The sequence below is a fragment of the Fundulus heteroclitus genome, chromosome 12 (genome assembly GCF_011125445.2).
Source record: "Fundulus heteroclitus isolate FHET01 chromosome 12, MU-UCD_Fhet_4.1, whole genome shotgun sequence".
Taxonomy (NCBI): Eukaryota; Metazoa; Chordata; class Actinopteri; order Cyprinodontiformes; family Fundulidae; genus Fundulus; species Fundulus heteroclitus.
In genome coordinates, this window is record NC_046372.1 from 10,856,838 (window position 1) to 10,869,653 (window position 12,816).

The 12,816-nt window shown below is 42.2% G+C and overlaps 1 protein-coding gene across 2 annotated transcripts in view; it reads left to right on the plus strand.

Moving 5' to 3' along the window:
- Window positions 1-12,816, plus strand: part of rnf122 (ring finger protein 122) — a 30,783-nt gene that overhangs the window by 1,479 nt on the left and 16,488 nt on the right. For both annotated transcript variants that reach the window (XM_036143909.1, XM_036143908.1), the window contains exon 2: window positions 9,773-9,929. In XM_036143909.1, coding sequence (XP_035999802.1) covers window positions 9,773-9,929 — 157 coding nt within the window. The remainder of the gene's footprint in view (window positions 1-9,772; window positions 9,930-12,816) is intronic.

Genomic DNA, 12,816 nt, shown 5'->3' on the forward strand with positions numbered 1-12,816 from the left:
TGGATTGGAGGTCTTTCCCCTTTTACTTTGCCTTTGAATGCAGCAGCCTTGTCTGTGGATTGTTGGTTGGTGCTGAGACAAAAGACAATTCCCCCCTTTGTGTGGCTAAACTCCCCTGCTATTCATAGCACACTCGCAAGCACAGAGAGCAGCACACAGGCTGGAAAAACGAAGCAGTATCAGGCAGTCAGAGCTCAACGTTATACTAGTGTGTCCAGGCGTGAGAGGGTAGCCGTTTTCTATGGCATAATCATGAGGTAAAATAACACAATTGCACAAAAACTATTTAACATAACGTGAAAACAGTGGTCGCATTACGAATTCTTGTATGTGCATCTACAATTATTCAATGCAATTGTATTTATATAGCGTCAATTCACAACACATGCCATCTCAGGGTAACTTTACAAAGTCAAATTCAATTAAATCAGACAGATTGGTCAAAAAGTTTCCTATCTAAGGAAACCCAGCAGATTGCATCCAGTCTTGCTGCCTGAAAGCAGCATTCACTCCTCCTGAAAGAGCGTAGAGCCACAGGGAGAGTCGTCTGCATTGTCGATGGTTTTGCAGCAATCCCTGACTTTGCAGCAATCCCTCATACTGAGCATGCATGAAGCGACAGTGGAGAGGAAAACTTTCCCTTTAACAGGAAGGAAAAAACTCCAGCAGAACCAGGCTCAGTGTGAACGGTCATCTATCTCGACCTACTGGGGGGTTAGAGAAGACAGAGCAGCTATTACAGTTATGACAATGTTATCTAAAACAACTAATTTATTTTTGTTCATAGACCAAGACAAATATATAGACGGCCATAAAAGGCCTTATTGTGCAGTGCATCAATAAAGAGGCACCAACAGCCTGAAATTGGAAGAGGCCAATTTTTCCTTGTTTAGGTCTGAATGGCAGCTTAATTTTTCCCCCCATTCTCTCCTATTATTCCTGTTCAGCTCTACCCTCATAATGTTTGGTCCATAGCTGCTTCATCAGACTGCATGTGCTCTTTTGAGTTTAGTAAAAATGAGGGACCTGTGCTCTGATGCAGCAATGATAATTCAGTAATTTCTTTATTTTCTGCTGGGTTAAAACCTGCAAGCTTTATCAATAAGCATTTTTCTTTTGTGCGTAATAGCCCTGGAAAATCACACTCAGCAGAATGTAAATCAGAGAGAATCATTATTGGCCTGGAAAACCTTGATCTGTGCAGGCTAATATCTTCTTAGACTGGTTTTTCTTTAGAGAGCAGGATATCGTGAAGGGCGAACTTTTAGGAAAGCACCGGTCCATCTGTAACATGCCGATACCGATTCCAATTTTCGTTTTCATCTGACCTGCTGACTCTCATTTCCTGGGCTATAACACATAGAAGAATTTTGTTTCTGACAGAGTAACATAAGTCTAAGAAGATTATATGTGTTGATCAGTCAAGGTATGTGTAGCCAGCCTATAATAAGAGTGATGAGTGGGTCTGCTTACATTTCTATGCCGTATTTTGTGTGACAATAAGCCCAATTTTTTTTCTGTTACAAGAAAAAGAGGTGAAGGAGAAATATGGAAGATTTTCTTCAGCCGGCTGACCAGCAGGACACAACTAAAGGTGGCTTAGGGCGATATTTTATCCCCTGCACTGTCAGTCTGGCATTTTTCCTAAAAGGATTTTTAACAGTAAATTTGACCATTTTTGAACCTGTATCTCTTTAAATATTCATATAAACAGGTGACTGTAATCTGCCCTTTTAGTGCATTTTGGTACCTGTAACCTCACCAGGCCTAAGCATGTTATAGACCATCTGCAAGGCCTATTTGTGTTACATTTGTTTTACTGCTTATTTATCACACATGTCGTCCTTTTTAATGCATTTGATAGACCAAACCTCCTTTCTCCCTGAGACCAGCACAAACTGGCTCGAGTTTTTCCTCTCGTGTAAAATGCTGAATATTTGATGTGAAGTTCTGTCTTCGGTGCAGGCAGCAGCAGCAGCAGAGGCAGCTTTGTGTGAAATCGGCGTATGTAGGGCAAACCCCCATCGGCATCTCGTCTCAGGGAAACATCCTCCATCGAGGTGTTTCGCAGCGCCGTCAAATCACAGAGGGGCTTCCCAGTCCTCCCTTTTTTTTTTTTTTTTTTTTTAAGTGACAGCACAGGAATCTGTCTGACACGGATTTTCTTTGTCCTTCGAAATGATAACTTTCCCTCGCGAGACCCTTCGTCCTCGCTCTCTGCATCTGCTACTCTTGGCGCCATGGCAACGAGCCGCCTCATGAGAGAGCCGTTTAAATAGGTCAGCGGTCACGCAAGGCTCCACCCAAAGCAAAATATTACACATAGCTGTCTGATTTCCTCACATGCAAAGGTAGAAAAAACATATAAAAAAAAGTCTGCCTGCACATTTAGTAGTTAAGATGCATGAAAGCTTGTGCTAATATGACCTACATTTGGTCTGTGCGAGTCTGCAGCAGCTTCAGAGGTGATTTGTGGCCTCATCCGTGCAGTGACATGAATACATGAGTGGCAGAAATCCTTCAGTCCTCTCGGTGTGTGTCTCCGTGTCTTTAGATGCTCTGTGCGTGGCACAAAGATCGACCGAGTGACGGAGAAAACGAGGTCGACACGTCTGTTTGTTTGCGTGTTCACATCCTCGTTTGTGTCCAGCTTGGGGTGGGGACGCTGAGGCCATAACCTCAGGGATGTTTTCCTGAGCTGGAGAATCTGAAGCAGCGGGTATTTTGGAATAAAAAGTGATTTTTCTTTTTTATTTTGTTTTTTGAAAGCCAGACTAGTGATCTATGGTGAAAGCAGGGATCCTGTGCTGTCTGGAAAAGGATGGGATTTGAATTCCATACGTCCGTCCGTCCGTCTGTCCGCAATCAAACACTTCCCTCCTTCATTTGCCTCAGAGATGAGAGTTGAAGCTGAAGGAAATGATGGAGGGAAAACATAAAGGAGGCTCATTTGGGTGAGAGCTGTGATCTATTTATCCTTATCTGAGGATGTTTTGTATCAAGAGAAGACACACAAAAGTAAAAACCTTGAGCTAGTTCCTACCTCAAACAGAATCACGCATGAAAATAAAGATAAATCAAAGCATTTGAGTAAAAATTTTTTTTTATTATTTTGTGGGTTGTATAATATTTATTTGCTTGAAACATTAGGATTGTCCAAAAGCTGCAAACTGGCCCCATTTTAACTATCTTTAATTATGTTAATCTACAAAACCAAATGTAGTTTGTCAAAGTAACGCAGATCACTTATGTATTTCAAGGAATCTCAGAAGCAGACTTTATTTACAGGATGCCTGTTTTTTTTTTCTGTGGAAGTTGGACAGGTCAGAAGATAAGCGACTTGCACAATTCCACTACACTTAAAGGTATATAAAATATGTTTTCTGGTGGTTAATGATACTTATTAACTAAGTTGTAACCGATAGAACCACGAGTGCTCTGAGTCTGGAACAAAGTCTTTTGGAGAGAGGAGATTAAAGTGGAGATGTTTGGCCACGATTCGCTGTCCCATATTTGGAGGAAACCAAATCTGGTACTTTAGCACATAAACCTCAGCTATTGAGCATGGTGGTGGAGGGGGTCTGATTTGGACTTTGTATTTTTTTTTGCTGCCACAGGACACAGACACTTTGCTGTCATCGAGTAATCCATGAGATGATGTCTGGTTGTCCCCACCATCCGTTGCTTTATCTTCCTGAGAATAACCTCCCCTTTAAATGTTGCCATTTTTCCTTGAGATTCTAAACATTTTTGGAGGTTTTGAATGCTGGTGAAGATTCTCAGTCATCCAGGTCATGGTCATTCCAAAAAAAAGTAAAAAACAAAGCAACTGGACTTGTTTTTCGTAGTTGAAGACGTTTCGCTTCCTCTCCAGTTCAAAAGGTCTGGAGTAATGATGAGGATACCAAGCTTTATACTACTGCCAAACAAAGGCCTTATAATGGCTTAGATAACATGCAAATTCAACCGAAACAGTATAAAGCTTGTTACTCCACATTACTCCAGACTTTTTGAACTGGAGAGGAAGCGAAACGTCTTCAACTACGAAAAACAAGTCCAGTTGCTTCGTTTTTTACTTTCTTTTGGAATGAGGTTTTGAATATTTTCTTGGCCTCTTCTCCCCCCCCCCCCCCCCCCCCCCCCCTCTCCCCACACACCTCATGATAGGCTTTGCCACTTGTGGCTTCATCAGCTCTGGCAAACACAAATATGCATCTTTTAGGGGGCACCTGTATACAACCATTTAAGTATTTCTTCTGTCTGCTATTAGCACTTGTAAGTGGACGAAACAGCAGCAGTTCAATTGAAGAGAGAGGCTTATATAAAACATGTAGGGCATGTTTTAGAGACATAGATGTGTTTTTTCAACTGAGATTGTATGAATTTGGATTCAGCGTTGATTCTGCTCGGCTTTTATCAGAGTTTCATTTATGATGGTGATTAAAGACCCGACGCCTGCGTTTGATGTCTCTGAGCGAAGTGGTGAGAACCTGACTGTCCACCCATCAATGGGCTTAATGGGGATTCTCGGCTCATTCTGACTAAAGGAGAGCGAGAGGCGGGATTTATTGATTCGTCTCATGCTGAGGCTGGAAAGGAGTCAGACAGAAATGTCAGCGTGTTGGTTTGTCGGCAGGAGTGAGTAGGAATACCAAGATTGATGACAAAAAAATGCTGCAAAAAAGCAAAAAGTCAGGACTGAGTAAATGGACGTTGTGACGGTCTTCATCTGCCTGCTTGTTTGCGAATCTTGTTTTCCATTTTTACATCCAGCTGTTTGGTTCTTCTCCCCATCTTTCAGCCCTCCTGCTCTGCACGTGCCTCTTTATTCATCCATCCAGTCATTTATTTGTTTGTCCAGCCATACGTCCGCCCTTTCGTCCTTTCTTGCAGCAGTCTCTCCGCCCAAACATTCAACTTGTCATCCAATGCTCATTCAGAACATCCTGCTAGCCTTTTAATCATCCCTTTGTCCATCATCAAACCAATGACCATCGTCAGTGCTTTCAACTCATCCATCCGCTCATCTCTCAGGCTGTTCATGCGTCTATTCACCCGTCTGTGCCTGTGTTTACTGAGTTATATTAATCCAAGGTTCAAGCGTGCTTTGCCGTTGTTTCAGATGCGTTTAGGACACACGAGAAAAACCCAATAAAGCACAGGACATCGTAAAAACAGCACTAAACCCAGAAGCTGCAGTAGGCGTCTCAGAAGAAATATATACAATGGATGAAAGCACAGTAAAAAATAAAATTTTCTCGACTTATAAAATTAAGCAAATCTTGTGTTTAAAATGTGAAAAAGTCATCACAAGGAAATGGTTGAAACCAGATCCACCCACTATCGATGAATGGATTGAAATTGTTTACCAGATTTATGTTATGGAAAGGATCTCTTTTTCCCTTTTTTACCCGAAAAAGGAACATTTTATAAGATCTGGACCAAATGGACTGAATATGTAAAACCAATTAGATCCGACTTCATTTGATTGTTCTTGTCAAATATGTGTCTTGAGGTGGTGCAATCCCTATTATTGTTCGATTCTGTAAATTTTTGTTATCGTTTAAAACTAAGTTAGTGAAATTCTGTAAAAATACCAGAAAGGCAACATGGATAAAATCACTTGGACTTTGTTTATATCCTCAGATACGATCTTAAATGGGTAAAGCCATAATTACTGAATGTGATGTAAATCTGTCTCTCTAAATAAAAAATATTAAAAAAATTAAATAAAACATGAAACAGTCAATAATATTAAAAATGACACAATTGATACCACCCATCATTCCATGGATTTAAGTAGATTGTGGTTTTGATATTAATGTTATAAAATATATAAATGGATCATAAATCATATGATTTAGACATGCATGAAATTTATTGCTATTGCAATATCTGTCTGCAATATCAGTATCACAAAGATCTGTTTGGAACCACGGTTGATCCATGTTGTTGATATAGAAATGATGAAATTGATATTTTTCCAGCAGCTGGATTGATTATTGACTATCCGAGGTCTGTGTGTGCAATAAACCCAAAACAGAAATATATTAACATTGTTTATTCACGACATTGATATTGATATTGTCATTGCAACCTTTAGCAACATTACTGCATATTGCAAGTATTTCTAAAACGTTGTTTCTTTCCACCTGCAATTGGTTACAGTTTTAGGTTGGTTCTTTATCAAAACTAAGATACATGCACGAACGACCACATCTGTATTTTGTTTTTTATGTTTTTTGCTGGTCTTTAAAATAGTGCTGCATTGTATTTAATTAACTATGCATCTCAGTTTTTCTCATTGCACAATTTTCTAAAGTCAAATGTATGGTAAATCATACCCAGATATCATAAGTCTTTTTGTTTGCCGCACTGTTTCCTCCTCTGTTCAGCAAAGCTTCCACCTATCTGTCTGTATCTCTTCCTTTTCCTTCGTCCATCCTTCCTGAGGCTTTGTTTGCTCATCCATCCTTCACACGGTCCAGGAGTAATACATAAAGACAGACACCCTTTTCACACCTACGTTGCTGCTCTGAGTATCAGCAGTTGGCAGTTTCTTTCTTTCACGGAAAAGTCCCTATTAAACCGAGTTACATAAAGCCATAATACCCCTTAAGGGAAATTAGACTGACAGTTTTGACATAAAAAAAAGCAATTTGTCATTGTAGCGAATCATTATATAAAGGTGTTATTGTGGACGGGAGAGGCCTGAAGCGACGGCTCTTATAAGACGGTTTGTTCTCATGTCGGTTTAAGGACCGAGAGTGTGGAGATCTCTTTTCAAACAGCACACAGACTGATTTCAGTGATTACTGCCTTACCTCTCTGTCAAGGTGAGATAATCAGAAACATTAGCTGCTTGAGGTGTCCTGACAGAAAGTCTGTGGAGGTTCTCAGCCTCGTGTGTTCCGCCCCGTTCGAATCAAAATAAAGTCGTTTCAGTGGCCTCTGATTCATTATCACTCACTGAGTTCGCCTGACCCTAATCTCAGCCTCATGCAGATACCGGCTTCTGTGCTTCTTTGTTTCGGTCATCAAAGCGGCTGCTGTTTCTCTGCGCCTGTTTATCCTCCCCCTTTCCTCTCATACGGAAACTCAAGGTTATGCTCAGCTTGCGTGATCTGCTTGTTAAATATAAAGTGCAAAAAAAAAAATGCTCATACCCACTGACCTTATCCCTGCTAAAGGGTGAATAGTGAAGGGGAGGTGGGGACATTTTATTTTCAAAAACGTTTTGGAAAAATTTGGTACTTGCTGTATTTGGACCCGGTACGCTTATGCTGATGAACAAAAATCACGCATACATGGTGGTAGAATCATAATGTGGGGGTGCTTTTCTTCAACAGAGTTGTTGAGAAGATAAATACAGGGCAATCCTGGAAGAAAAACCTGTGAAAAGGCTGCAAAATTTGGGGAACTTTGTACTTCTGCAAGTATCTCTAAAATACATCAAGAATAACAACACTAGTAATGAACTTTGTTTTTTTTTTGTGTACTGTTAACTAGTGTTGCACCGATACCGATACCGGTATTGGCCGAAGCCCTGATCCAGCACTAAAATGGTGGTATCGGTATCGGCAAGTACCAACAAATAGGGCACCGATAACGTTTTGATGTTTGTATGTCTTTTGAACGCAGCCTTCTCTCTCCCGACACTCACCAATTCTACTGGATTCACTTTGTATTAGTCTTTTTCCTGCTTTATAAAAGTAGCAGCTTGACAAAGCCATGATTGAAGTTGATGTGTGTGTATGTATATATGAAGAACTGCATACTACTTGGATGTAAAATAATTGCCAACAGATGGTATCGGTATCGGCCAATACTGCACAGCCAGGTATCGGGGCCAAAAAATGGCATCGGTGCAACACTAGTGTTAACCTCTGGTTCACATACGGTACTGTGCACATGTTTTATACCAGTTTTCTCTTTTATACTTTATTCTAAAGTCGTCAAATCTTCTTGTTCTCTTTTAAAGCGGACTTGGTAATGACTTCTCCAGGCTTACTGAAAGCCATTGAAAGTATTCTTTAGATTATGGCTACATGTTTTTTTTTTTTTTTACTCATTTTCAACTAAGTCCTTGTAACTTTAAAATGTCAGAATATTTTGCAAATGTGCAAAGTAGACGAAGTGAACAAGTAAAAGGACTACAACAGACGTCTCAGGCATAAAAACAACTAGCAACAGCAACCAAATCCAGAACACACCCGACACAGGTTATCATCCAATGTAGCATGCCTCGATTTCAGGTATTACATCTTCAGAAATCGCCTTGCTGGAGCTAAAGTACTATTTTGTGTGTACTAAGTTGTTTTATTTTTAACAGATTTAATGTAACAAATTAAAAAAACTACATCTTTTTGCTGTAATTTTTGTGGAAGCACAATTTAAAAAATTGCTTTTTCATACAATGCATTGCCAAAAGAGTAATCTTGGCTTGTATGATGTTGGCTCACCCTTAATTGCTTCAAATCTTATAGGAAGGCTTTTAACAATGTTTAAAAGCGTGTTTGTAGGGATTTCTGATTAGGGAAGTTCTTCCACACCAACGTTGCTCATCATGTTTTTATGCACCTTGCTTTGTGCGCTGGCGACAGACATACTGTACCAGGAAGGCGCCATCGCCGAACGGTTCCTGCAAAATGGCAGCCTGAAATTTTCTAAAGTCCTTCTTTTCACTGGAACTACAGAGCAAAGTCAAATTCCTTGAAAATGACCAAAGGCCATAATCCCCCGCGCATCGGCCTTTTGTTGCTACAAGTCAATCAGGCAGGTGATGTTCTCCATGCGTCTGCTAAACCCAGGCTCATGCATTGAATGGCCAGACAGAGAGACATGACTCATCCCTCCAGGCAACACGTCTGCTCTAGAGTCCGGCGGCAGCCTACTTTACACCACTGCACCCTGAGCTGTGCGGCTCGGCGGTGGAAACCCATTCCACGAAGCTCTCCGCACACTGATTTTGAGCTAATCTGAAGGCCGCATAAAGTTTGGAAGTCTGTAGCTACTGAAGCTGCAGAAAATCGGTGACCTCCGCGCACGACGAGCCTCAGCATCCACTGACCTATCACTCTGTGGCTGACTTGCTGTCGTTCCCAGCAGCTTCCGTTTTGTTATGAAACCGCTGACTCTGCTATATTTAGTGAGGAAGAAATTTCTGGGCTCGTTGCACAGGAAGCATCCTATCAGAGTACCATGCATGAATTCAATGAACTTCTGGGAAACAATCGGCCTGCCCAGGTGCTGGATGTTATATACTCCTGTGGTTATTGAAATGGTTGGAACAACTAAGGGAGGGGTGACTTTGTACATGGCTATAAGAGCTTTTTATTCCTTTAGCTTAAGAGACTTTTTGAATGATTCATAGGTCAGACTTCTTTTCTCTTTTTTAATTTCTATTCAAGTCTGATTCATTCAAGGTCAGCCTGTTTGATTCCTGAACATTTATCTGACATTTCCCAGTTTATATGTCATCTTTTGACAGTAAAAACACCAGAACCAGTTCTACACACTGTAAACCGTATTTTTCCACCCCTGTATCCCCCTGACATTGGTAGACTCCAACCTTACACTTGGGATGTTCTTCAGGCTGAAACAGAAACATTGTAGTTGTAGTTAAACACATCAAATTACATTTCAGTTAACAAAGATAGTAATAGAGATTCTTTGCATTCACATGTAATCTAAAATACATCTGAATACTTCATCTGTACAGTTTAACTCATACGTAAATATTTCTGTAACGGCTGCCTCCGTCTTTTCTTAGGGTGCTTCTGTGGTCTGGGACTGGTTTACTCAAACAAGTCGTGCACCATGCCGCCCATCACCTTCCAGGACCTACCGCTCAACATCTACATGGTCATCTTCGGGACAGGCATCTTCGTCTTCATCTTGAGCCTCATCTTCTGCTGCTATTTCATCAGGTAAGGGGTGACACAAGGGAGAAACATGTGCTTCAACCAATCAAATGTCTTGGACAATGGTAGGCTGTAGGGGACTGTTAGAGCTACAGGGTCAAGGTTAACATTATTCTTTTGAAAGTCAAATTAAATTGATCAATGTTTATTTGGGCTGCACAGTGGTAACCTGACTCAAGCCAGACGCATGTTGCTCCGCCTAGCTTCACTCACATACATCTAGGACATCTCCCATAGAGAGTGATTTCTCCAACCAATTTTATGGTCTGGCCAATCAGGACGCAGGGCTGGAATTTCATAGATGTGACGTAGTGGAGACGCGACCGTGACGTGAGACTGTTTTGATAGCAATGGCGGCTCGTCGAGGAAGCAAGCGTTAACATTGATGCTGCTATTTCTTCCGTGTTGTCCAATCTACCTAATATTGTTTCATTAAAAGAACATCAGAGAACGGCTCTGAAGCCTTTTGTTGGTGGAAACAATGTTTTCGCCCTTCTCCCGACCGGATTTGGCAAGTTTTGTTTTCTGGGGCGTGCCTGTGGCGGACGCGGTGCCCGTGGTGGAGCGGTTAGCGTCAACCATATAAGGAGGCCTTTAGTCCTCGACGCGGTCGGCCCGGGATCGACCCGCGGCGCTTTGCCGCCTGTCTTCCCCCCTCTTCCTGTCAGCTCACTGTCAATAAAACGTGTGCCACTAGAGCCGCAAACACATAAAACACTTCTTTTTTCCTGCGTCGCTCTCACAGCGTCACAGGTTAGCTTCGGTGTGAGTGGTTGAAAAAGCACGTCGATAAAGATGACAGACAAGTGGCTTATCCAATCATATGCAAGGACTTTTGATAAGGCCCAGCCTATAATAAAGGCAATTCCTATGGAGATGTCCCAGATGTATGTGGGTGGAGCTAGGCGGAGCAACATGCATCTGGCTTGAGTCAGGTTAGCACAGTGGTGCAGTTGGTAGCACTGTTGCCTTGTCGCATGAAGGTCCCAGGTTCAAGCCTTGGGTTCACACTAACCTGGGGTCTTTCTACATGCATTGGTGGGTTATCTCTGAGTCCACTGGCTTCCTCCTACAGTCCAAAAATATGACCTGTTAGGTTAACTGGTTACTCTAAATTGCTCTTGAGAGTGTGTGTGCATGGCTGTTTGTCCTGTGTTGCCCCGTCCAGGGTGTACCTCGCCTCTCGCCCATTGCCGATAAGCACCTGCCTATTTCTGATCAGAAGAATCAATTAGAATGGGCCTCTAAAGCTGGACTTTCTATTCAGAAAGTCAGAAAAAATATTTTTAGGGCCGACTGTCGGATCCAAAATGGCAGCTCCTCACGTCAGCAACAGTAATGTGTGATTAAAACACGTTTATTTTATCCAAGAAACAGTTGTAAGAGTGCGTCTAAAATCAATGTTACATGTAGCGTGATGCAACTTTGAACCAAATGAATTAAAAGGGCCGTTTGCCTGTGGAAAGTACAGCTTTAAAGGTATACTATGCAACCGGGGTTGTTCTTCCAGCGAGGCTCCCTCCAGAGGGCGAAAGTAAAAGTGCACTGTTGTAAAGATGCTCAGCTGTTCTGGTTTCTCCGTCAAGCCAGGCGCGGTTGTTTTGAGCTTAGCAGACAGGCGAACGCAACGAAAAGTCAAAAAAACGGCAGTACAAACAATGACTAACACAGTGAAGGTATGAACATGCACACAGAGAGAGAGAAACCATTCCAATGTTACTTACAATCGCATCAGCAGAAATGCGGGTCAGCCTTGCAGCCTTCTTTTTCTTTTAGCTCTCGCCATTCAGAAAAAGCTTGCCCGATGTTCACCCTTTTCCTCTTTCTTGCCTGCTCCGACATGGGCTTTCGCTGTTTTCTCGCTGGTTCCGCCATGATAACTGCGCAAATATCGCCACTGCGCTAGCAACGAGCATGCCTTTCACTGGGGGCGTGTAGCAGTTCTTGCCGTAAAGCAAGACCGACTTTCGCGGTCTTGCGCAAGACTTCTGAGCCTGTTGATGCGGGCCGAGGGCTCCTGCAATTGTAAGTACGGTATTTCCCCCACAGACCACCAGGGCAGCCGAGAAAACCTTTGTTCGACCTGAAATGACTCATTTAATCATCCAAAACAGTATGGAACACATTAATTAACTAAAAAATGTTGCATAGTATGCCTTTAAACGTCAATAATAGGAGGTACTACGAACAAAACAACAGCTTTCCTGGCCATTGGAACTTGGAGCTGGGCGTTCACAGCTCCTAGTTCCCACTTCCGAGGTAAATGGAACGCAGCAGAAGCGATTATACGCAAGGAATGGATGAACAAAAATGTATACTCATTACACTGAATAAAGTCCTTACATTTCAAGTGATGTGGGTGATAAATGTGGCAAATGTCATGTCACTCCAGCCCAATCCATTGAGTCATTTTATAGAAATCAACAGAAGTCGACTTCTGAGTGATGGAAGAGTCAGGAGATCAACAGCCTGGCAGATCCGTCTCTTTTTTTTTTTGGGTCTGCTAACATAGAGACGTGTGTAGGCGAGAAGCACAGCGATGAGGGAGGGGAGGAAAACAAAGGAGAACATGGTGACCTCTCCTGCTGTTCACTGTGAACTCCCCCCGATGAGCCAAAGGATGGGATATGAGGCAACAGGAAGCCGCTGGTCACAATGTGTGAGGACAGCGATGAGCTCAGAATAACCGTCGCCTGAATAGCTCGCAGTGGGAGCGCACAGAGACCATCACACAAAAGCTCACCAGGAAACACCAACACCTGTGGGAGGGATTTGCTTGGATGTGCGCCGTATTTAGCAAATTGGCCAGTGTTTGGTGTCGCGGAGGGCTATTTTTAGACCGGGGGATAATGAAATCATTTTCAAAAGGATCAAAATGCCTCAGTTTTAGAAA